Consider the following 27888-nt stretch of genomic DNA (forward strand, 5'->3'; position numbering starts at 1 on the left):
CCGGCATTCGTATGACGACTCCTGCTGCTTCATACTGCCTTGGCTGGGCATTGCCTTCACAAGCACTGTTTGCAATTTCTGAGTTGCGTAGCTGTCATTCCTGCAGAGCGGACACTCTCCTCTTCAGTAACTCCCCTCTGTAGCATGGCACTGCAATCGCCCCGAGCCATCTCCACCTGATGTTTTTAAACTTATGGACACTCAGTCAAGACCCATCTACCTGCTGACTGAGGACCAGCACAGCCAATCACTTGCTGCCCTTCTCCTCAAACAGGCTTAGCAGGCAGCAAGTCTTAGTTGAGCACCTGTCTGTAAACAATAATTTAATCACACAAATCAACTCCAAAAAGACACACAATTAACCCATTCACACATACAAATTACACAACACTGATTCCCACCTGTGCAGGGCAATGCCCAAAAGGCAGATCCAGGTCCTCTTCAATGGGCACATTTCTTTTAATGTACAAATTGTGTAACACGGCACAGGCGATTATTATTTTGGAACATGTATCAGTGTGTATTTAAAAAACAAACCAAAACATTATATGTAAACATCTTTAAAACGGCTCTTTAAACAACTGATTGTACACTCACTCTGTCGCGTTTTGAGGATCACGAATAAAGAAACCTAAGTCAATCCATGCTATAATCCGAATTTGACCACCGCTGCACGCATTCCCCACCCCACCTAGTCACTCCTCCCACAGACTGTACAGGCTGTCAGGGTGGCACACTCCAAAACACAAGTAAACAACAGAACCAAGCTAACAACCTCTAAATTACATAACACAATAACAAGGCAATAAATACAATAACGAATAACAATTATAAATAGCGAAATAACAGTAACAATTAACCTTTTCTCCCAAAACCCCAGTCCCAGCGTCCTTTGCGCCTAGTTACATTATTTGCATATTCCTCTCAGGATTCTCCCGTGAGGCGCCTTAGCGCTGGCGTGCAGTGTCTCCAGCTTCCTCTAGCACAGGCAGTGGTAACAGGTCAGTTGTGCTTGTTGCAGTATATAAAACTAAAAATCAGATCAAGTGGCATGCTGGCGTCAGTACCCGGTTAAGAACCCAGGCAAGCGCCTGGGGCCCCGAAGTGAGAAGGGGGCTGACACACATATAGACATTAAATTGGAAATACGAGTAACACAAACGTGGATATCAAAAACAGAAGGAAAAGACTACAAAAAAAAAAAAAAAAAATTATAATAATACAATAAGCATACTGTCAAATTTTCTATGTAAATTGAAAAACTAGTATTTCCATAAAGCGTGTGTACTTACTATTTTCTGTTAATAGTGTGCAAAGTAGACTACAGAAAAAAAAATGCACTACAATCATTTAGTTGTAATTAAAAATAACATTTTTGCAATTTCACACAGTACAGTAATGCGTAAAATATAGCAGCATGGTTTATTTCGTGTTACCGGCAGGCCAAAGTAAAAAGAAAGTGCGCCCTACATATATTCAGTTGATTTTACTACTGTATTTATTACAAAATGATATATATTTTTTTTAAATCGGACAACACGTCTCCAGACATGTCCGGTTTAGCGAGGGACTACTGATAATGAAAACCTTTTTGACAGAAAATAATTTTTGATGGGGGGGAATCGGCCAAGTGGTCAACAAAATAATCATAAAGTACTGCTTAAACTACATATTTTCCCCTCAAGCCTAACTCGTCAAAGCCATCTCAGTTGTTGCCATGTTCAAACTCTCTGTACAGTTAGTATTATTCCAGATTTACAGACAGATTGAGAACTGCAGATTTAAAAATAATAAAATGGGCAAATAGCCGAGTTTATGTATTTACAAAGTATGCATTTACAGTATGTGCCTCTATAAAGGCATATAGAAAAGCTTTAGCTTGCGGGCATTTGTTGCTCTCATGTCTCTGAGCTCAACACCTGCAAATACTACAGTTAACAGCACTGTTGATTTTATATCCTGTTCATGTGCCAACATTTCGTCTTCAATATCTGGAATCATCTGCCCAATGAGACAAAGCTACTGGAAAACTAGGAGGGGTTTAGTATGAGGTCACAACAGGAATGAACTGAGGGTGAAGCAGTGGAGAGCCTTGTGCTGGGTTCTCATTGAGCGAATAACATAAGACGGGGACAAATCAGATTTGTGACGACCAAGCTTTTATTTTAGCAGGTTCAGTCAAGTAACTACAAAACTAAATAATAAGATTTATGTTTTCTTTTTTCTTGAGATTTGTGCATTACTGGGGGGGGGGGGGGGGGGGGGGGGGGGGGAGTGATCGGAGCGTGGGGGGGAGAGCACTAAACAGGAAGGTATTTGTGAGGTTTTGAAGCTGCTTCTGACTGCAGAAAGAAGGAAAGTTTTTTGTGGAGTGGAGAAAAACTAGGAAGAAACTTTGTCGTATGCTGCAGTCATGTAGTGAAGGATAGTAGTTTTATTTAAAATCGTGATCAGCGTTAAAGAATCATCGTTTTTTAACCAACACTGTCTTAACATCCAAAAAGTTTAAGGAAACGAGAAAAAATAAGACCGTACACTATCTTTACTGGAACCGCATCGTTTTCGATTTAATTTCTATCTTTGTTGTTGCTGCCTTCTTGGACCATATTACAAATGGCTTCTTCTAGGATGTACCTTACTGCGAAATGCATGCTAATCTCTCAACTTCTGATCCTGATGACAAAAAGTAGCAGAGCCCTTGTGTGTCTGCCCTGTGATGAATCGAAATGCGAGGAGCCCAAGAACTGCCCGGGCAGTGTAGTTTTGGGTATCTGCGGTTGCTGTTCGGTTTGTGCCAAGCAGAAGAACGAGAGCTGCGGGGGAGTCTATGGACTGTACGGGACTTGCGATCGTGGTCTGCGGTGTGTTATCAGACCCCTACTGAACGGTGATTCCATCACGGAGTATGAAGTTGGGGTTTGTGAAGGTATGCATAATCAAAGCACGTACTAGTGAAAAAACGTAATTTACGTTTGCAATTGTTAAAATAATTCCGTAAATTAATTACAAGCTTCGGTTTTTCGGTCTTCCTACACACACACACACACACACACACACACACACACACACACACATATATATATATATATATATATATATATATATATATATATAATATATATATATATAATTATATATATATATATATTATTTTCTGTTTTTGAAAAGTTATTACCAAAATAAATGCACTGTCCTGACCTAGCATGGGAGCTAGATGTTAAAAGTTATCTGAATGTCAATTATATTTCTTGGTTGGAGCCTAAGTTGTATTGAAAAATACTGTGTGGTTTGTTTTTGTAACTGTTATGAACCAGGTGTTAAAACACTCTGTAATCAGTACGGTGCATGAAGCTGTGAACCAGACAGCTTCCTATAGTCTTAATGCATTTCCAGGAGCAGTCAATTTCATTAAAAAGTGAGTAAAGCTGTTTGCAGTATGTGGGGTTTCTATTTCTTTTTGGGGTGTAACAGATTCCTTACTGTTTTTGGATCTGGTGCCAGACCACCCTTTCCACTGCGGGTCGTTTTTTTTTTTTTTTTTTTTTTTTTTTTTTTGACAGGAATGTTTGCTATGTCTCTTGCTTGCGCATGAATTCGTATATTTTTCTTAAGCCCCAAGGACATAAACACTACAAATGCCAGAGATCAGAATGCTGTTTCATCTTTCGTTAGTAAATCGTTTAGCTTAATATTGGAATGGTCTGTGGTTATCATAAATTTATTATCTTGGAAAATTAGCTTTTCCTTTTTTTGTGGATTAGCTAAATGGATGTGATTGTGATACCGCTGAAATACCTACACATCTGCATGTACACTGCGTATGCAGGTGAAACATTAGGCTATTCAGTGACGTACTGTGTTGTTCCTTTGCCCCCGTCCTTAAAAAAAAAAAAAAAAAAAAAGGACATGTGCGGGACTGTATAAGGAAGGCTGAAACACAAGTGACCTTCACAAAATAAACAAAAACCCAGGCGACCAGGCCCATGCTTGAGTAGACTGTACAGCTTAAATAGTTAGAAGCTAAACTCAAAGATTATTCAAAGCAGATGTTTCTGCCTAACTTGTTTTAGCTTGATATTACCAGTTTTATTCTTAAGGCATTCCAGACATGTTTGGTATATCATTTCTCATTGTAAATGATGCAATGCTGATCGTTTTTAATGAAAGTCATATGCATTTCTATTCTGTGTTGTTCACTTTCTTTTACCTGCCTAACGCGTTTCAGGTGATTTACAATGGCTGTCCATTGGTGGCCAGTAGGCGGCACCAGTAAGACAACAAACTGATGAAAAAGACCGGATCTTAGACAGGATTCAAAGTGAAAAAGAATGTACCTCACAATCAGAAATCAGCTTACGATGTTTATGCAAAATGAGATGTAGCAACTGCAAAACATGGGCTTCTTTTTTATTACGTTTTAAGTGAACCTTTTTTTTCTTCAAGTATTTTTTTCTTCAAAATATATATTATTGTAAGATTTTTATGCATCACAAATGTTCTACAGACCGACTCGAATTCTTGAAAGTTTTGTTTTATGATTACCCCCCAACAATTACTCTTAAATTCTGTTTTATGTTATCCAGGCACAATCCTTGGTTATATAATATGTACTATTACACGTTAGGGTGACCACCTTTTCAAAATGCAAGAACGGGACACCTGCCATTTCTTATGCTGGGGTATATTTACTGTAAAGAAGAGAGAGGAGTCACGATTAGTTGTAGTGATTGTGAGTGTAAAATTATTAGAAATGGAACCAGCATAAAATATTAGTGAGTTACTTTTTCCTTAAGTCTGTATTTCAAATAGGTTTATTTACAGCTTTTACTGTTGTGGACTACCGACTGGTCGCGGTTGACACGACAACAGACAAAGCTACCGTCGTGCGCACACAAATAAGTAAAAAATTTCTCCTCCTTTTGTGAGTCCTTTTTCTTTCTTTTCTTAGCGTGCGTGAGACTGACTTTGTGAAAAATGTTGTTTACCACTACGTCTCAACAATAGTAGGACTCTGCACTACAGTAAGTCAACACGAATGTTGTGAAGGGGGCTGGGGGGGGTGGGGGGAGGGGGGTGTTGGGCGCCTGGATATATACATATTGTAGCAATCTCGGTTAACGCAGACAGGTGCATCACCACAAGACGAGGCAATCCACACACAGGCAGAGAGGAGAGGGGCGGGGGCGAACCCGGGAACTTCTCGCACTAAAGCATAGAGCCGATACTGCTGTACAAAAGATCCAGCTCCTTTGCAAGGAGCGTATTTTATGTCTTTGTGTGTGATTACGTCACCTACCAGCCCTGCTGAAACCGCCTCCCATGCATGGTATATATATATATTTGTGTATTGCTTTAACCGGCCGTCGAGCGAGTGTAAGGCATTGCAAAATAAAGCGGTAGGGGCGGTGCTATGATGTGCTATAAACATATGTGCAATGGTTTGACTGTGGCGCTAAACTATAAGATTGCACTGTGTCTATGAATTCGGACAAATGCCGTCACGGAGGCATTAAGCCTGAGACCGGGACTTAATTTTTACATTTCGGGACCGTCCCGCCTAATTATAGGCGGGTGGTCACCCTATTACATATATACTGTACTTAAAAATACTATGAAACAACGCTACCAATTCATTTAGATTTAATTTTAGAATGTTAAACTTTTAATATAATGGATTTGTATCTATTCAATCCCCACCCCCTCTATATCTATCTTCTTTCTTTTCATTTGGTCCATTCACTTTATTATGGCGCCGGTAAACCATTATTGACAACAGTAAACAAATTTCTGGTGCTATTAGAATAATGCTATTCGTTATTCAAACTGAGGGAATTAGTATTCGTTACACTTAGTGCTGTCCAAAATGATGTGAAGCTGCTCTCTACGTGGGCCAGTAGGGCTAAGAGATGTTTTATTTATTTTTTTGCCCTTGGGCTAGTTTGTTTCAAATTGTGGAAATCCTCATGCTTTTTGGTGGTCACTGTTGCTGTTCAGATTAACAGTAATAACAACAAAACGTTTTTTGTGTTTTTATTTATAATTTATATTATCAACAATCAGTTTGGACATTCCTTCCTCTCCATGTGTCAGTACTAAGTCCGAAAAACCTAACTTGTGTCCACAATAAAGTAATACTATATACCTGCTATGAGTTACATTTCATCGGTTTTTAAGTTAGATTCTGTTTATTTCTTAAATCTTAAAACTTTGAGGAAAACACATGTGTAACATTTTATCCCTGTTCTAAGGACTGTGTGCTCAAGCTGGCCTGACAGTGAACCTGGTTGTAATGGGAGGGGAGGACAACAAATAGAACAGACTTGCTCATTGTCAGAACGGCATGGGTGGAAAAGACCAATCTTATATGTGTATATATATATATATATATATATATATATATATATATATATATATATATATATATATATATATATGTAATGGCTCTGAGTAAGCAGCATTACTATGTACAGCTATGGCCAAAAGTGTTGCATCACCCTATAGAATTAAGTCATTTTCATAAGGTTAAATGAAACCTGCTGAATAATGTTACGTTAGCATGTTGAATTTCATACCGCTTTGTAGTTTTCCATATATTTAATGAAAAACTGACAAAAATGGAAAAAAATATGTCATTTTCAGAATCTAACATGAAGTACTACTGTTATGGCTTGTGGTAGACTTTTGTGATATAGTTTTTTTGGCATGGGAGACATTGAATCCAAAGGTATTTGATCTCCAGGGTGTCCTCTGTTAGTGTGATCTCTTCAAGAAATGAAATCTGGATTACAGTTTAGTATTGGATGCTTCTTTTTGGATTACGTATAGGCTAGTACAATTCCATACTGATTATCCGTTAATTAATGCACTCTTCTATCATTAATACACATAAATCTAATCTTGGATGCTATAAATTACATCAGTTTAGAGGCACCAGAAACAATGCTGAATGGATCTGAAAAAACAATCAGTATTTTTCCAGATTTACAGAGGAACACACCACAAGTGCAAGGTTGTTAAATGCCCATCACGTGAGGTCTTCAGCTGGGAGAGATTGTGCATATGGGAAATGTTCTTGTGTGACAGGCTGTAGAATAATTTCTCAGAAACTGTTGCAGCCAAACAAAAACTGTTGAAGAAAGAAGGTAAAGGCATCCAGGTTTAAGAAACATAGAATATATAAAATAAGGATGGAGGTCAGAATATATTACGACACAAAAATATGTTTGTAGTGGGTTATGGCATGAATTAGCTACTAGATTGATTTGTTTTGAAATAAAAAAAAATAGTGTATATCCTCTTGCTTGAAGGAATTTTGATATTTGATTTGTGGGCCAGAATAAAAACCATTACATCTTTAGTTGTTTTGTTTTTCTGTAAAGGAAAAACATATGGTACAGCAAACTTGCATTATAACTCCTACTCTGATTGAAGAGGGATATCTGATTGCATAACTTTCCTGTTGGTTTCCCAAGGTCTGAAGTTCTTTGATTTGACAGATGATTAATTCTGAGCCTAGTCAAAACATCAAAGCAAAGTTATGTTTTAAATATAGGCCAGTCACTCCAGAGTTCTATTAGACTGTATTAATGTAGTCTGGGGCTAATAACCCTGCTCTTCTTTAAAACAACAAAAAAAAGGGCCATGAGAGTAGGCAGGATCTTAGTTTAATGTCTCCTTGGAGGATAGCACCTCTAACCGCACACTCAAATTCTGGGTCAGTGGTTGAGCTCAAAGAACATCCTTACTGATCCACCAACAACCAACACTACTTCCTTCTTAGCTTCTGGTATCTAATAAGGTGATGCTTCATGGTGATAATTAAGTAATGCTTCAAGCTGATAAGGCAACATCTTTAGTTTTATTGTACATTGCAAAGCTGAATCTCTGAGAATACTGGTAGGTACAGTAGAAATGGTTGGATTAAGGTTACAGTTAGGTTTGGGGGAAGACAGTGGTCCACAAAGTCTAGTGTATTGTGCCAACTGGTACAATTTCTGTTTGAATACCGGGCCTTTGTGGAGATGAAAGTCACATAGTAATGGATTTAGGTATGGATACGGAGCAGATGGTGTTTAAAAAGATGATCTTTCACATCGGGTGCACTGCACAAAACAGAACTTTTCAACGCTGACACTTACATCTGTCCCTACTTCCTCTTTGTGCAGTTGATTGGCAGTGTTTTCTATGGAGGAACGCTAAGAATAACAACCTGCATGTTTAGTAGCCTTAGCTATGCCAAGACTGATAATTCATACTGAAGAAATGCATGTTTCTGCACCTACTTTAAAAAATGATTGTGAAGTCTTACTTATGTATGTATGGAAACCAGATATATGAACATTACAGTGACCTATACTGTGTGCTGTTCTTTCCTTATGACAGGGCTATCCTTGAGCTCCAAACTGAGGCTCTTCTGGTTTTAGAGATGGTGGCAATGATAAATGTTTGTCTTTAGTAGAAGGTAAAAATGCAACAAAACTATGTTTAGCACAAAAACAGTAAAGCAATATCTTAGTTTCTTTTAATTTTTTTTTCTACTTTTCTCTGCTTTTTAGTTTAAGTAAACTACCTTTATTCAGTTTGTGATTTTTTGGCTCCTGGTTGTCGGCATGGCTCTTGGACACCTCTGCCTTACGATATCCAAAATCTCAACTTCATTATTTGAAATGTTCTCATTCAAAACACACTCAGAAAAAGTAAAACTTAAAAAAAAAAACATATCCTATACCAGTGACACTTGCAGTGGCATAAAAAATGTGTGCACCTGTGGAGACTGCTGATGTTTCAGAAAGGTCTGTGTGTGAGCAGAAGATGTGGGGGCATTCACACTAAACATCTGTAGCAGGGAATGGGAGGAGTGCATAAAAAGTTGCTGGCAGGCTTCTGCTGGCGTTATTGTGCATTAAGCAGTTTGATAAATGATCAAGAAACAGATTTTAGTTTAGAATGTTGGGAGGGGTGATTTTTGTCCCGGCCCCCCCCTTGTGCACACCACCTGAGCACAGGATTTTTAAAAACACAAGACATTTAACACCTTGTATCTCAGAAACTGTGATACAGCATTCACATATGTAGGGTTGTATAATAACATAGGTGGAATATTATATTAAGCTTGACCCCTGACCTTCTATAGCATATCGAGGTTGAAACTGCTATGCAATATAAATTAATTTACTATTCATCGATACTGGCTTCAGATTTTGAAAACTGCGGTATTCTATCATTTGAGACACTTAAATATACTTCAGGCAAAATTTGCCAACCTAACCCAGGTGTGGACAAATCGGTAGTCTGTTTTATTTTAATTTATTATTTTTTTTTATTTTATTAAGCATAGGGTAATTGTATTAATGCATGAGAGCTGATATGGAGGAGAAGATCGTTTCTCTTTCCGGATGAGAGCGAATGGGTGCATTCAGTGAGATCGTTCTGCACAGAGTCTGTGCAGAATCTGACCAATTTAGCAAATACGTGCATTCACAGAGATCATTCTTAGAAGATCACTGGCTAAATTAGTCAGATTCTGCACAGAAGGATCTCCGTGAACGCACCCAGTGTGTGCGGGAGCTCCTTCATTGTAATCGAACTCTCACAGACTGACGTGAGTCCCATTGCAGAAGTAAAACAAGGCTTAATTGAATTATTTTATGAGCTTACTACTAGCAAAGAAACATAAAAAAATGATGAACAGCCTGTTGCGATATGGGTTCAAAAGAGGGTACAGTAGCTCTGCAGGCGGGTTGAGCGAACTACCTAATGTGACCGATACAGCTCACAAGTAAACTCAGACAAATAAACACAAGCGCACTTTTGAGGTGCATTGGAAAAATACATTCAGTTGGTTAAATACAGAGGACGTCCCTGGTGGTGAAAAAGAAAGCAGTAATAGGGATGGAGAAAATAAAAGCCAGAGAATGTTTTGCGTTGTGTGTAGAAAGTACCCAGAGGGCAAAATACATATGTCTTTTAGCGGACTCTTCTACTGACAAGGCAGTTGTTGAGGAAGATTCAATTTTACTGAACTATGTAGATGGTAATGCACCAGTCACAAAACTAGTCGGTTTGCAGGATCTTAAACATGCAAATCCTAATGGTATTCTTCAAGCTATTAACTGTGGCTTGGAAAAGGTAGACATTTCATTAGAAAAATTGACAGACACTAGCAATGAGCCTCATTTAGTATGTTGTAGCTTTGGTGGTGCTGCAGGCATGATGGGGGTTTAGATCAGAAGTTGCTACTCAGCTTCAAAGTAAATGCCTTGGCACATACCAATTCACTGTGTTAATCACAAACTGGAGCTTGGTATTTTAGATTAAATGAAAGAGTTCAGTTACTTTGCAGAATTTGAAAAAAAGTAAGAGAGACTTATTAAAATTATACTATTTTTATCCAAAGAGAAGACGAGAGCTTAGTGCAGTGTGTGAAACTTTAAATGCAGAAGTGGCAAGGTATGGTGACATTAAATCAGTTAGATGGGTTTCATCAAAATGAAGAGCTGTAACTGCACTAAAAATCATCTTGTCTCTACAGTTCTTCACTTGAAACACTTGAGCAGCAGCAGAACTACAGATGAAGCTGCAAAAGCAAAGAAACTTAGATTCTTCTTACTATTAGCCCAAGTACAGCAGAGTGTGAACAAGCTTTTTCAGGTTTGAACCTCATAGTTACAATTCTGAAAGTGAACTTGACAGAAGAAAACAAGGGTAGCGTTCTTAAAATCTGTTGTGATGGCCTAAGTCTTGATCCTTGTCCTTATATTGATCATTGACTCTTTTCAGCCAAGGGAACTAGACACCAACAGGGACACACTGCACCCACCCAAACCGAGTCTGTGTCAGAAGAGACTCATACTGACTTTGTTTCTGATGATAATATTCACAGTGATGATGAATTTAAAAGATTTGAATAGAAAGACACCTCTTTAACAATGCCTTAAAGTACTTTTTATTTTACACTTAAACTTGCAAAACCAATAATTTTTTTAACGTTTTCAAATTCCGGCTTTATGGACTCAGACAGCGGCAGTGATTATATTGAATGGGTGAGGTCAGCCCGTATTTATTTAGACTAAAGGATAGAGGGGCAAAAGAGCCTAGAATAGGCAGAAATATGGGGGGAAAGGGGTCAAGACATGATCACACACACACACACGCTGTTCTGCAGCCATAGTTCCTCGGGCTTGTCACTCGGACTCCAGTCTGGCTCCTTCCCTCTGTCAGTCGCTCCCTTGTCCCAGAGGTTGTCCGTTCTCTCTTTTCCTTTCATCTCCCTCAGCAAGGTTCCCGGGGGGCGGGAGGGTGGGTGAATGGCACAGCTGTAGTCGGGGCCCGTCTCACGGCTGACAGTAGTAATGGTGGGTGGTACTCTTGCTCTGTTATTATCTCCTCGCTCCTATCAGTTCGGCTGTCGTCTCTCCCCCTCCTCGTGTCATTCCCACCGATCTTATATGCTCGTCCGTCCCCTCTCACTTCTCAGATCCAGTTGGAGGAAACCTCTTGGCAACCTTTCCCCTCTGTCCAATCAGCATCCTCGCCACCTGTCCATCACGGGGTTCCTCCGAGATTCCTGCCACCTCTCGAGGTCGTTACAGTATCTACAAAAAAATGAAATGCTGGAGATTGTCTTGTTTGTATTACATAAATTTGTGATGATTTTATTTTGTACTTGTAAAAACTGAATAGCATTTAGTAATGCTCTAATCCTTTTTAAGAGGCTTATCCAGTCTTAACATTTTATTTTCACTTGGTTTATAATTTAAGGTGCACTTTATTTTATTTATGTGATTTATTTTATCATGTGTACATTCTTCAAGCCATAGGGCAACAAGTTTCACATGACAAATATTTCAGTGTTGAATGTTGAAACATTACAAAAAAAACCCCAAAAACATAAGTACATAAATCTTATGTACTTGGAGTGTTTGTATATTTCTTTTGTGAACCTTTTACCACCTTACAATTGTATCTGTCTACATTTTTTTTAATGGTGCATTGAATGGAAATGTTTTTTGACCCATACATTTTTAAACTGCTTCGTTATGGAAATGAAAGACATACTATCGGATACAACTGAAGTTTTATACATGAACATCATATCCAACATTTGCATCGCAAAAACACCATATTTAAATGGAAAATTAGACATAAAAGACTTTATTTTTACAATGAGCGGACATACAGCACGACTACAAACCGTGAAAAAATATAATAAAATACATTTCAAAAGAAACAGGTATGTACATATACCCGTGTACAGGTGTAAACAGGTATATGTGCATACAAAACTATAAAACTGAAATCATTGTTTCTAACACTACATAAAAAGAAAATATAGCACTACTTCCGGTATGAGGGCTGCGTTGTACTCTATGGAGGAGCATACGCGCCTGCCAGCTGACTGTGCCTGCATCCAGGAGCTCTGCTGTAAACACAGACGCAGTTCTATTGAACACTATTGTGTAAACATGTGTAAACTGGTACATACAGACCTGTAAAACCGAAATGTTTTTTTTCTGAAAGTAATATATATATATATATATATATATATATATATATATATATATATATATATATATATATATATATATATATATATATATATAAAATACGTTTCATATTAGGCACATAAGTTGTTATCCTATCTGACATTTCAGTTTGCTGTGTGCAGCTTATCGTATTCCAATCAAAATGACTACTTTCAAGATAAATATTTCCTTCTGATATATTCCCAGTTGCATTTGTGGAGCAAAACGAAGGATTGTTGTCTCCCAGGTACATTGACAAATAAGTAACTAGGCTTTCACTGAGTTGGCATCTTAACAAATCCACAATCATAGCAATCTCTGTCTCGTAATCAGACTACAATCAAAGAGAGACTTGAAATAAATGTTTTAAAAAGTGGTCGCTAGGAGGTGGCGTTTCTTGTTTGCTGTATTTACAAAAATAATAGAATATCTTAAGTTCTATTGAAAAAAAAGACATATATTGTAATGCATGGGTCACATTGACCCACGTGGCGGTTCTAGGTATAACTGTTTATAAGTTTATCATTTTTTCGATTTCTGGCTATCAAATTCCGTCAGGATATTTAATTCATATATTTAGGAAAAGTAAAACACGGACATACACATATGATTTACTACGGAAGAGTTATTATGGCGGTTCTAGTGTTAATGCAAAATGTGGTCTACAAAAATTTGTGGTGGGCTACCATAGTTTACCTTTTGGTAGCCCAATGGACTACCACACAAAGTTGTGATTTGTCCACCCCTGTAACCTGTTGTGTAATTTGCCTGCCATTATGGGTGTTTTAGCAAATCTGTACCTTCATGTGGACGCGCAGTGACATATTCTGCTTTGATAAACTTTGTTTCACAAAAACACAAATCTCTATCTTTCCCCTGCAGATGAAAACTGGGATGATGATCAGCTACTTGGATTTGAGCCTTGCAATGAGAACCTGATAATGGGCTGCAACATAATAAATGGAAAATGCGAGTGCGACAGCATTCGGACCTGTAACAATCCATTTGAATTTCCAAGTCAGGAAACTTGTCTGTCGGCGCTAAAGAGGATTGAAGGTACGCACCTATCTCCTTTTAAGTCCTTATTTAGACTGTCTCACTGTGTCCAGCAGCCTATAGATGGTATTCACAGCTAATTCCAAAAAAAGAAAGGAACTTGGGTATTTTCAATTAGTGGGATCCATTGAGAATACCAACCAAGTAATTGCAGTCTGTCCACTTGATAAATCTATAGATCTTAAACAGAATACAGAATCAGCATGTTGTTATAAGTTTCACAAGAAATGAAGGAAGGACATTATTTGCTTTTTCATTTCCATAAAAACGACTGAATGAAAACAGTTCAGTGCCCTCAGCAAAAACTGTTGACATTTGAAATTCACAAGCAAATGCATTGATTGTGTGTGTACCATTAGCAAGAATAATTTAGTGTGCAATTTCACTGAGACTTCGCTCTTTCTTAGAAATGTGTGAAATTGCATCTGTGTTCAACAGGCTGTGAATGCTTCAGAAGACAGAAGTAATATTATAAAACTGCAATAAGTGAGATATATTTATGTATTAATTTATTACTTGATATGGATCTACCAGGATGTGTACAATGGGACATAAAGTGCCATTTACTGTAATGATATGACAGGCAGTATGAACACATATTTACAGGCTTATAAGTTAAACAGACAATCTGCATCTATACTTTAGCGGGTGCTTATTTCTGTCCCTTCAGATTGCAGTTTGTTTTGCTAGTGTTTGGGTATATTTACCAATGACAGTAAACTCTCAAGTGTGAAGTATATCCTTCTCTGAATGTTCTTTGTTATGTTCTGTATTGTATTTGTAGAAAGAGTTTGTCCTAAACTAAAAAAAAAGCGCTGACTTGACCTCCTATGTTGTAGTGACTGGAAAGGCTGGCATAAAGTAAATCAAATCTAGAATAACAGTTCTGAACTATTCATGTAGTATGTTTAAATATACCATAGGGGGAACTTTATGTTATAAACAGTTTGCAGGTATACACATATACAGGTATTTGAAGGAAACAGCTGGCAATACAGTGCTTAAACAAACAGCTCCTGTTATTCTAGACTGGGGTGTGGATGTCAGCCCCTGGATGCTTGGGCTTGACCTGCCAACAAGGACATTTTTTGGGTTTGTGCTAGAGTGGTTATCACAGTTGTAATCAAAGCCCTGCATAACAGTAGCTTTGTTTTTGACTGTAAAGAAGTGTGTTGATACTGCTGGTGGCTGTGAAAACAGACAAGAGAGGTTTACATAAGTGGGATCTGCCTGTAATTAATGCGGCCAACAGATTAAGTGTGATCCACTTTCCTTGGATGAATGTTAGTGCCATTGATAATCCCAATAGCAGTGTACCAAAAATTGATTAGGTCATTGGGAACACCTGCCATTGCAGCATTCTAAACCAGAACCATGTGTTCACAAAAAAAGTGTAAACTTGCATTTACAGTGTTTTTATGATTATTGTTCTGCTTACAGATTATACATATTGTTACTGTTTTGTAGCTTTATAATACAGTTAATTTATGAGTATCTAGAGATTAAGAACAGAACAATAATCACATGGTACAGCACCTAGAAGAGCATTGCTTAAACGTTTATACAGAAAAGTTACAGATTGTTAGTTTATCTGTTAAATGCAGTTTCAAACACCTGTACTGTAAATATTTTATAATAGCCATGGAGAGTTAGTGTAGCCATTGAGTCCCAGTAGCTTTTACAGTTGTAAAACAAATTAGTATAGTTAGAAGCATACAGTACACCAACGTTCATCACGGTCAAGCCAGTTAAAATGGTGCCTCAAATTAAAAGAAGAGAAACCTTTAGCTGTCAGGTTTGAATACTGGTTAGTTCCCTGTAGGTTACTTTCTGCCAATACCAGGCATCAGTTATTGTACTGCACACCTGGTAAGCCTGCATTCACTGAGACTTAAAATAAGTACATTTGCTCTGTATTACAAAAAAAAGACCACCAAATTAATACTGTTTAAAAGGAGACTCAGCTAGCTAAATGTTACCAAAACATACGTGCATGGAAAGCTTGTTTGTCCTCGCTAAGTCGACAGAGAAAATACAGTAATTCACTGAGACTCTGGTAATTTTGAGTTTTTCTTCTAATGGTCTTCTGACCTTCCTAGCTAGACAAAAAGGAAATGCCTCACATTCCATTACTTGCATTTGTGTCTTTAAACTCTTTGGCAAGATTACAGCAGTGAATATTTGTTCTGGGGAGCTAGTCATGCTGTTCACAGGCTCCAGTGTGCACAGAGGACAGAAACCCTGCCAGAAGTAAAATGTTTCTGCTATCTGCTGTGGGCCCAGTGCTGTTGAATAGTTTGTTGTTTCAGAGGGCGGCTCATGCAAAACAAAAAAAATATGAAGCCAACACCTCCAGATTCTAGATCTGTTTCAATACCTGACAAATAAGCCACATACAGTACTATACAGCTTTGCAAGTCTATTCAAGTCCTGAAGTTAAGGATGCAGTGCACTGTATTGGTCTTTAGCCAAAGGGGTCTCAACCTTGCCTTGAAGCTCCAACCTACAGTGCTCCCTTTTTTTTGGTCTGAATTATTCATAAAAAACGCCCTTTTGGACTGCTTTTAAATAGGTGGAGTTGGTAAAAAAGATACTGAAGAATGCGTTTGGTATGGCTTTGTAGATGTTGAATTTCTATTTGGCTTTTTGTCTTATTTTCTCATCAGTTAGGTTTTGTCTGTATGTTATGCCTCAGTACATAAATCAATAGTGAATAGTGCTTGCTTCATCAATTTAAATAGAAGGGCACTGGAATCAGAAGAAGTATAGCACATTTGTATGAACTTGCTAAATAAAAGTAGTGCTACAGTAGTCAGAGAGGGTACTGTGACCTGAGGCACACAGGGGTGAAGTGAAGAGAAACCAGACAGGAGCATACTTTACCTGGAGTTTCATTTGATAAAATTGCTTTTAAAAAACGGTGACGATTTGAGATAGGATTTCATTAAAGTAAAAAAAAAAAAAAAGCTCTAATGATGTGTATCATAAAAATAAGGGAAATATTTCAGCAATTCCAATGGACCAGCAATCACCCACATGTTTTTCCTCTTTTCTTGTGCATTGCAGCACATGTCTTCACTCTAAAAATGGTAATAAGTACATCTCTTGATACATATTGCACAATTTTAGAGCACCATGAAACAACAGATGAGCTCTAAAGCAGTAGGAGGTTATTGGTATGTGGTACAATACCACTGAAATAAGTGTGAAAAACAGTAGAAACTACCTATCACATGTGGAATGAATATGCTAGCCTTACAGTAGCTTACTTCTTAATGGGTAGATATAATACTTACCTGTATGTATTTAATGTGCAAAAACAGATTGAACGACAGTGTCATACAGTAAAGAGTGGGGAAGCCCAACTTTTACCTCATAGCCCCTAAGGGTATCCTTTTAGATTAAAGCACACTGGTTGAGAGAAACTCACACATGTACTGTTGCTTGTTGAGTAACTTCCCTTTATATAAAAACACAACTTAATTCTCCAGTGCTGACACAAACCAAAAGCATTACATTAGTCATGAAATAAAAAAAAAAGAAAGCATGAGAGAACAGAGAACACTGTATGGGATTATTTGCTGCACAGAATGTGCGAATGTTCATGTGAAGTGAAAGTCCCCTAATTTAAAGTATCTTTCCAAGAGTTTCTCTCAGTAGGATTGGCATCTCCAGCCTGCCAAAATTAATGCTGTGATTCAGTCATCCTAAAATGTTTTGTCAGCTTTCTGCTGTAAGATATACAGCTATGACCATAAGTTTTGTATCACCTTATAGAATTAACTAATTTACTTCATAAAGTCGTATGAAACATGCTGAATAATGTTAACTTATTGAATTACATTCCGCTTTGTATTTTTCCGTATACTTAATGAAAAATTTCCGACAATTGAAAAATGTGACATTTTAAAATCCAACATGAAATACTGTACTACTAGTAGACTTTTGCAATATAATTTTGTAGTTTCTTTGATTACGTGATGTCAAAATAAAAAGAGAGGCAAGGTTGGATTGTAAATATGAATTTATATACTGTAAAGCCATAAATATATGCATTTTTTGCATATGAAAAAAAGTAAAACATTTGTGGCATGAATATCTTAGTGCTGTACATGTAGTGAAGTAACATACTACTACCAGTGCAACAGATTGCCAACATTTCTGGCGCAAAATAGGTTTTTATGGGTGCGATTCGCCAAATATTTTGGTCTCAAATATTAGTCACAGTGTTTTGTTTAAATATAGCTGATACATTTTAAGTAAATAACTATACACTACACCTGCAGTGGTTAAATTGGGGTGTTACGTGTCAGTGTGCACACCGGTAAGAAAAAAAACAGACAGTATGACATGCCGACAAAAGAAAAAAAAATCTAGGACTCAGGAGAGAAGACCATTTTTTTTTTGCTGCTGCAAAATAGCTAGGCTTACCTGCGACTCTTTAGTTTCACACAAAAATAAATTTGGCTTTAGTGTCTCTACAGTTATTATGTAACTTGAGTTTCCATGTTGAGATAAACGCGTTGGTGAGAAAAAAGTGAAAACACTATGCAATACGATTTACACTCTGTCTATCAGTATTGCTGACTGGGATAGAGGTTTTAATAAAATTAATATAAATACTCATAATCCGTAGCTGTGGCTGAATGTACTAAAATCATCAAACGAATCCCAGCACATTATTTTCACTGCATACCGGCACTTTTCTCAAACCACTTTAAACACTGTACACCTAATATTTTAATGCATATTTGTTTTACAAATAGAGGAAAATTGTAAAATTGCACTCTGCTTTCTGTTCACCCCCTGGCATGACTTCACTCAGATATATGTTGTCTCCCATTCTTTGTTCTAGCTGCAGAGTCTTGTTTTGTTTTTTGGTTCCATTTTTTTTAAACCATTCATTAATGCTTTACCAACCGTTCAAACTGAACTGACTATACTCACGCTACATTTTCAAATATCTAAGCCCCAGGGGAAGGGACTGGCATAACCATAGTAACATCAGATGGTCTTGATATCAGTGGCCTTTAGCTGCAAATGCAGGCAACGCTGTGGTACCTGCACTGTCATAGTGTTTCCCACACAGTGTAGCTGTTCCCTTCTCATTCCTGTAACAGCTTGAAATAATGTGTTGTTGAGTAGTTATCACTTTTTTTTGTTTTCAATTCATTGGACACAAAAATATGATTTTTGGTTTAGATTTTACATTTTGAACATTTCTGTGTGAAATGCAGGATGTTTTCTGATTTTAGTGGGACAAAAGGTCCAATTGCGGGACGGTTGGTCACCCTAATTTTGTGAGATATGCAATTGTTTTTTCATTCACGTCTCCCAGTGAGCTCAGTTGTTTGGCTGTGACTTTTAGATCTTGTACGCCTACCCAAGCATGCTTGGGTCCTTTGTTTCCAAGGTGATGTCAGCGTGTCAGCCAACGAAAGTTACTGTTCATCTCAGTGTAATTTAGACAGGTTAAATCAGTTAATGTGCTAAATTTAATAGATGGAACAAAAATACTACGAGGAGAGATGAAAAAAGATATTGCTTTGTATTTAATAAACTGACAAAATATAAGAAATTAGTACAGACATTGTAGTTTTTTCCCTTTGTGATTTACAGTAAGAATTTCCAAAACCATGGCATTTTGGGTTCTTGCGATATGAACTTTAGTACTGCCATACTGGTATTTATCTAGTCTGAAGTTTTCACTTATTTTTTTTTTTGTTTGTTTTTTGCCGTTTGATAGACTACAGATGTCACCCCAGTTTAACTGGTGACAGGCAAAGTCACTGATAATGGTCAGCCACCTGAATGTGTGACATTTGGCAATCTGCAAGTTATCTTATAAATTTCTTACAGCTACAGTATTTGGGCTTAGAATCCTGAAGCGAGGGCCTCCAACAGCTTAGTTAAGCAGCTGTCTGTGAGTTCAGGATGGAATTCAGTTTCAAACTGGGTTGATAATATTATAATATAATGTCATAAAGATTGCTTTTTTGAAGTACAGAAGATGGCTAAGGGGTATTTAAAGTTTCCTGTCATACAGTGAGAGGACAGCTTATGGCAAAAGTGACAAACAATTGTGATATAATTCTTTTAAGCTCTTAATTTAAAGCATACGGCCTCTGGGAAGTTTTATTGAATGGTGCAATAGAACAGTAACATGGATGCTGTATGTTTTGTTTTTTATTGAATACCCCCTTTGGTATTTCCTTAGACGTGTTAGCTAGTATGCATTAAAATGGAGGATAACTGGTCTTTTAGTACCTGCGGGAGTTGGTATCTGGTCTTAAAGGGCAGAATTCATCTATTTTTTTTTCTTTAGATCACTCATGTCAAGGCTGTGTCAGGAAGACAGATGCAAATTCTAAACCAATTACTCACTGCTGCTGCACACCAGAAGCATTTGCAATTGAAACCTATACTGGATCTGCTTTTCCTTTTGCAATAAATTGACAAGTCATGAACATTTTTTTAAATATATGTATTGGGATGCATATTATATTGTGTGATCAGTAGCTATGGTATTTTATCGATCACTGCTGGTTTTAGAAGTCTCTATGCGCTCAGGGCAATGTCAGGGAATGGATTGATCTCAAGTGGGTGAAGCAGTGTCTGTTAACTTGTTTTAGATTGAGGTTGCTACCACTTCTGATGGCATGAGGTTTAGCTGTGCTAGTCAGGTATTTCTTTTCTTGTTAAGGCATTTTCAGCTCCTTAAGCTCCTGCTCTATAAAAATTAAAGACATCAAACATGCATTTGTAAGCTCCCTCAGGTACTATAGTTGCAAAGCATGGCTGTTCAGTTCATAGAGTGGCAAATAGGCTTCAAGGAGGGAGGAAACCTGTGTGACTGCAGCGTAAAATATCTTCATGGAATGCAAATAAAATTAGATTTATCATAAAGTTGAGTGAACAGAATGCAAAACAATGAAAGAATATAGAAAATGAACCGCACTGGTTCCAAGTTTTGCAACTTTTTCAGTGATCATAATCTTAACCAACTCATTCTAGGCAGCAAGTCAGGTAATAGAATATGATTACTTCAGGGATTTAGGTACTCTTTGTCATCACAGCATTTTCATTTTCAGTTCACTGATTCTTTTCTGATCAAACAGGTGGAGATGTATACTTACATTGATTGATAGTAAACTGAGGACTTTGTCAAGCTACTGTATTGTTCTAGAGGCCTACAGTGGGGTTTTGTATGTGGGTGAATAACATTTTTTATGCTTCTCAGTAGTTTGAATTGTTGTGACACCAGACGTAATTGTTTCTTTTTACAAAAAGTACAAACTATCTGTGAACCAGGGTTGCGAAACTTGCAATTGTGTTTTTACTGTTTTTAAAAATTCAGAAACAATAAAATACATTATAAGATAGTCTATTTCTATGTACTTAGATTTCTTTAGGTTTTATTTACTTCTTAATGTCATAGGTAGTGCTGCATGAAACGATTATTAGTGTAATTGATTAATCTATCGATGGTTGCTTCGATTATTAGGATAAATACCAACACATAACTCAGTAGCTAGCAAGCTGAACTGTTTTTAACCGATTTGTCTGTACCCAGTACAATATATGTCCTAAAATGATTGCACTTGCTTTGCTATTTCAGTAACAAAAATTACTCTACAATTTCTAAAGTATCTAAAATAAAGTGTTACATACATAAAGAATACCTTCTGAAAAAAACTGCCACGGACAAATGATGGCAGCTAAATAATGCATTAAGACCATTAAAACATACCACAAATGAAGTTTATAACTTTACATGCAGAAACTATTTATTTTTAAATTGACCACTTCATAAGACAAAAAAGCTAATTTGTATGTTAATTATTGCTTTGTTGATTTTTTTCTTTTTCTAACAATGGAATGACATGAAAAAAATGCTTGTGAAACAAATAAAAAATCGACAAAATTTTCTACAGTATTACATTGTGGGATGTACTTAAACAAATAACCTGTTCTTGTTTTCAAATCTTGATAGACCTTTGTGACAGAGACAGAATGATTATTGGTGATAAATCTCCTTCCCAACCTGTGAGGGCGCTGTGTAAAGGGAACAGAGTGCCCTGTACTGGATGGCCAGACAGTTCAATCCCAGGGTTTGGCGGAAATCACCATCTAGAAAGGGGACAGAGCTACAGTACACTAAATCATCGACCCTGGAAGGGAAACGATGAGAGACAGAGATAGAGAGAGAGAGAGAGAGAGAGAGAGAGAGAGAGATGAATAAATCAAAATTAAACGAGGCAGTCTTCCCAGCGACAGCGAGTGGGAGTAGTACAGGCTTGGAAAAGTACAGAGCAGTTTAGAAGCAGTTTGAAAGCAGGCTGACGGCTACAGAAGAAACTAAACTTAAAAAAAAAAAACCTCAACATGGTCTTCAAGTCAGTAATCTGTGACACGTGCTTGATGTGGGAAATCCGAGAAAACCCAGCGGAGCTAAACCAAGTGTGCGTAAAGTGCCGCGCGATCCAGGATTTGCATAAACTAGTAAGTATGCTAGAAATGGAGCTGGAAGAAGTGAGACAGCAACAGGATCTTGAGGAACTGGCACACCCACAATTCATGGAAGTCTGCAGATAGAAGGTCAGAACAGCTGGGTTCAGGTAGGCAGAAGCAGGGAAAAAAAGAAACTTCGTCAAACACAACCACCAGAAATCAAAACAACCAACAAATTTGAGTCACTTCAGAATTTTGATGAGCAGAACCAACAACAAGAGAATGAAAGGAACAACATCCAGGACCCCACTGACAGTGGTGACCAGACAGCAAAAAGAAGGGAGGTCATGAGGGAAAAGCTGTGGGAAAAGCATTGCTAGTTGGGCGATGTCTCCCGAGCTCGTTGTGCTTTGGCTATTTGGTTGAAGAATGCATACTACTTTCTGCACAGTATTGTGGCCCTCGTGTTTGTGCCGTTTACAGCAAGACCTTACAATATGTAACACGTTAAAATACAAAAATATCCCAGGAATAAATAATTTGTTGTGTAGGACTTGCTTTACCCCAGTGAATTAACTACAAAACAAAGGATGCCAAATATCAGTTCAAGTTAAACATATTCACTAAATAAATAGTACATTAAGTTGACACTGCATTTTATTTTACTTTTTTTCATTCCTTGCCATTGCTGTTTCTTCACAGTAAGCAGTGGCATCGACACGTTTTCATAAAGTAATAATATGAGGTTTACTTGTGCCTTTTTGCAGATGAACAAGCAAACAAAAACTGAAATTTAACTTTAAACACTTCAAATAAAATAAATGTATAAATGGCGTTATAAAGTGAAGGGGAAAAAACTCACCATTTTGGTTCTCGTTTATTACATTACACATAATAGAAAGTCACAACAAAAAAGATATACTATATAAAATCTATATAAAATCACTACACAACATTTTTTAGGAAGTTGGGTACTGTTTAAACAAGGCATTTCAAAATGGCATGCTTGACTTTTTTCTCTCCCTTCAGATTATGATTTGTTCTAAAGCATTTTTGTCCCACGTGGCTTTCCATAGAGATCACAATAGATGGCTGGTGGTGAAGAAAGACTTGCTGTAATGCCAGGGAATGCCAGTGACCAGCTGTAGTGGGCAGATGCTGAATTAGCTTAGAATTTTATGTAGTGTCGGTCTGGTCAACTGCCTACAGCCATCCGGGTGAAGAAAGATTTTTAACAGATACAGTATAATACAAATAGAGAGTGATTACCTTTGTTGCCTTTAAGCACAAAAGTGCACAGCCACCAAACCACCCGTTGCAATGTTTATTTAAATAACTTAAATACTTTCTGACAAAGCTATAGCAACGGAAATAAGCAAAATATCAATCCACAGTTTCTTTTCATCATGGGTTAGATATAGAGGTTAGAGTAAGTGGGGGGTGGAACGAGTACAGAATAAAATGTGATAATGTTTTATTTTGTTCTTCTTGCAGTAATGCAATACAAATTTCTGAGTAGAGTTGCATTGTTTGAATGAGAGATAGCATTCAATATCAGCAAAAGACTAATAATCACAGTTAAGTTTAAACATGTAAAAGCCACCCAGTTAAATATAGTTAACTGAAACCCTGGAAGAGTGCAGTGCCAAAACTAATTTAGCAATATTAATTGATCATTAATCAATAGCATGAAGTTTGTATTTTTCTTATTTAGAAAAATGAACAACAATTTCACTCAGAAGAAAACGTTTTCTTATTATTAAAAAAAACAAAAAAACAAAAGTTTTCGTTATGTTGAAAATATGTTTTAGACATTCAAACAATATTATTTCATGTATAACATTAGTTGACATCTGATCTCAGAAAAGTAGACATTTACCTTGGCATTTCATTTAAATAAATAAATAAAAGTAAATATAAATGATTCAGTCGGTCTAATGATTAAATAAAGTTATTTGACTGACAAACTATTAATGAGAACTGCAGTATATCCATTAGCTTTTCATTTGTTACAACAGGGCACAATGTTATGGCATTTTGAGTTACATTGTAAACCTTTGGTTAAACAGTTGCAATGCTTGTTGGTACATGTTATTTTTACAATTACATTTAAAAAAAACCTTGCCCAGAGCCAAGGGATTGTAATGTTGCTGCTCCCCTCAACGTAACCACTCGACACGTTTTCTAAAGTCAGAAACATTTGAGTGTAAGGTGTAAACTGGGCTCTAGTGTACAGCTCCTTTAGGGTACCGTGTGTTGTCCCCATACAATAGAAGACGCTATCTACAACTTCCATAATAACGGCCATTATATTGCTTGGAACTCCTTTTCCATGATCAACCTGAGGCACAGGTATGGTGACAGTTGTGCCAACATTTACGGGAGAGAATTTCTTGTTGCTTTTTTTTGTCATCTCATGTGCCTGGTGTTGAAGCCCTTCGTGTACCTTTTGTCGTTGTGCACTAACTTTGCCCTTTGTCGTACACACAAAACATCTTACAGCAACACCGTAGCCTTCTTAGTGCCAGATGCATTTCCACAGATTGCATGCACAACACGGTTACATTCTACACATGTATGGGTAACAGAGGACACCTTTTTGTATACAACGCACAATGCAATCCCTTCTGTTGCTGCCACCAAGTCCTGATCTTCTGGTGATTTTTTGCCATAAACACCAACCAAGTGAGGGTTAATGTCCACCTGCAATTAAATCTGAAATACAGTTAACTACAATAGAATGTGTATAATTAATACAACTACAAGCCTACATTCTACAAGATGCATACTACACAATGTGATGTTGAAACAAGGATGCAATTTTGTACTGTATTTTTTTTTTTAATGAAATCCAAAATTTACATGTAGAGAAAAAAATAAGAAACATTTTACAAAACTAACTAAATAATTTAATTATGGGGCCTGTGCCGGTAACAATGCACTGACTAGTGTGATGTAATCTAGCAAAATATGCAAAATACGAATAGTATTTTTCAGTGTTTCATACCTCCATATCACTCTCTTCAATGTTATCTTCAGGCATTTTCCCGTCCACATTACTGCCAGAAGCAAAATTTTGTCCATTCAGGACCTCTTCTATTTCTTGTGTCTGCAGTTTAGAGTAGATCTCAGGGGGCAAACTGTATGTGCTCAGGCCAATATTTGGCTTGCAACCAAAGATGGCCTCATAAGGTGTTTGAGGGATACGTGTGTGATAAGCCCAGTTCTTCATGAGCATAACCTACAGGACAAAAACTAAAAAATAAAGAGAGATATTCCAAAACGGCAGAAAGCAGTTGCGAGACATTGGAATATAGCAGTTTTTTGACCAATTCGCAAATCTGTTTGTGCCTCGCAAAACTGCCAGCGCATTCACTACCAATATAGCAACTGCACACAACAGCCAAGCGAGAATGCAGAATGATGGACAGTCACCATTAGTAATGGTATTACCCCGACAAGCTGCTATCATTGGTGTTGCCAGTGTATGTACTGATATGACAGCAGACGAGACGACACAATATATTTTGCACACATACATACGGACCATTCAAATAGCGCCGCATTTTCAAATTAATGTACTGATAACGCCACTGTTTTACTGAATATGGACAGTATTGTATCACGAGGAAGTACTATATAGGTTTCTTTAAAGGCCAGCTGATCTGACATATCTGTATGTTTTTGAAGTACAATTTTTAAAAATAGGCTTTGGAAACTGCCTTTTTTTCTGAATGATTTTTTTTATTATATAAGTCGTGCCATGACAGAGTCTACTGTGGTAGCGCACTCTCTGATTTGTAAATGTAACAAGTTCATTCACCTGCAAAGTAAACATCAATCAAGCATTTTTATATACACAATACACAGAAATGTGTTATGTTATTCATTCTACTCACCCATTTGAACATCATGATTAAGCTCAGTTTGTAAGGTTTTGATTGTTGCTGGAATGGATTTTTTTCATTATGCCATTTTTTTGTAAGAATAATAATTAATTCTAAAGACGCTCCTAAAATGTTCATTGTAGCCTACTATGATTTCTCAATAAATGAACAGTCTCTGTACAGCTGGACAGCTGCATAAAAACTGCCAGAAATTACAGTTAACAGAACTGTTTGTCCCGCCTCAGCTAACTTATGACTGGGCTGCTGCAGAGAAAATACAGGTCTTTGATTGGTTGATCGTGTCACTGGTCTGACTTTAGGAAAACGTCAGCATGCCTTTCACAGCAAGAATGCCCTGCTGGTGTTTGGCTGTCTGAACTGCAGCTGCCCACCCCTCACTCGTAATGCCCAGCAACCTATAGAATAGCCAAATAAAGCAATGGGCCACAAGATGGGTGTATGATGTATTTATACAATTAATTTACAGATGGCAACACACAGCAAAGATAACAGGCAGGACACCCCTCCCCTCTTTATCCTTCTGTCAATCTTCATTTTCATACTTTGATGGTACATGTTGGATGCCGTTATGCCTGTGGTGCAGTGAAGAACACATACAACTGTATATGTAAACACACTACTGCTGTCCATCATATCAATACAGTGATAAAACACATAACTAATCCGCCCATCCGGTGTGTGCGGATGGCGGGGGCATGGGGAGGTTGGGGTTCTGTAATATTGTATGTTTGTACTATTGTACCCAACTCCAGAGTGGACTGTTACCCTGACACTATTTGAGCCAGCGGTGTGCAGTTATTGGAAGTAGCGGTGCGCAGTTATTGGAAAACTAGTGCATCGCAATTATCGCGCAGATATTGGTATAATCAGACAAATTAGGGCTTTCGACCAATTCAAATTTGATTGCACTATGAATGTCCACCTAAAATACATTTGCATCATATGTTTCTAATTACCGATGCATTACCATATGCTAATAGGACTGTATTAAAGAAACAGAAGGAAGGCAGTGTGCTGGACAGAAGTGAGTGCATATTTCCACACTCGCCTGTTGGGCTTGGAAATACGCTATAAACGTCACTATGGTATGAACATGTTATATATGATATTGTGGAAATAAAAAAGGAGGCTTTTTGCTTGTATGTTTCTGCTGCAAATTGACTATGGTGATGCAGTATATAGGTTTGCATCACCATCAACTTTATGTAAACTAGACTCACTATATCATGCAGCATTGAGGTACAACACAAATACAAGATTTAATACTCATCATTGTATATTATACGATTTGGTAGGCTGGACTTCTTTGGCTTTACACAGGTTGAAGCACTGGTATATTCTGGTATATAAGGCTATTCAATGCAAATTATATGAATATACTTATTTAAATGAATACCTTATAGTTTCCTATAGTAACGGTAGCCTCAGATCTCATTCTTTTTTTGCATTTTAAAATCCCAAATGTGAGTACTGAGGCTGGTAAAGGATCATTTGCTTGTTATGCCCCATGGTCCTGGAATGAGTTCCAGCCCAAACTAAAGCTGCAGACCCAGATATCTTTATTGCAATTTAAGAGTAAACTGCATGATTTTGTGACTGAGAGTTGTAATTGTGTTAAATAGTTGACTACTTTTGTGTATTTTGTTTTAAATGTGATTTGCCTGTGTCTTAATTGTATTTTCTTGTGTATTTGTTCTTGTTGTCCGATTGACTTGCTGCTACCTGCTTGGCTAGGTCTCACTCGTAAAAGAGGTTTTAATCTCAATGTGACTATCTAGTTAAATAAAGGATAATAAAAAGTGTGTGTGAATATATATAATATATATATATATATATATATATATATATATATATATATATAAAATCTCCTGGTATTGACTGTTGATCTACTAAAAAGCTAAAATAGGAAGATATTGCATAGTCAGCAACCAGTTTGGGGTCATACAAGT

General features: G+C 37.2%; 1 protein-coding gene across 2 annotated transcripts in view; it reads left to right on the plus strand.

The window, feature by feature from the left end:
• The first annotated feature begins 2299 nt into the window (after positions 1-2299).
• Positions 2300-27888, plus strand: part of LOC121316050 (cysteine-rich motor neuron 1 protein-like) — a 266068-nt gene continuing 240479 nt past the window's right edge. For both annotated transcript variants that reach the window (XM_041250754.1, XM_041250755.1), the window contains exons 1-2: positions 2300-2926; positions 13407-13580. In XM_041250754.1, coding sequence (XP_041106688.1) covers positions 2614-2926; positions 13407-13580 — 487 coding nt within the window. In that variant the 5' untranslated portion in view covers positions 2300-2613. The remainder of the gene's footprint in view (positions 2927-13406; positions 13581-27888) is intronic.

The sequence above is a fragment of the Polyodon spathula genome, chromosome 5 (genome assembly GCF_017654505.1).
Source record: "Polyodon spathula isolate WHYD16114869_AA chromosome 5, ASM1765450v1, whole genome shotgun sequence".
Lineage (NCBI taxonomy): Eukaryota > Metazoa > Chordata > Actinopteri > Acipenseriformes > Polyodontidae > Polyodon > Polyodon spathula.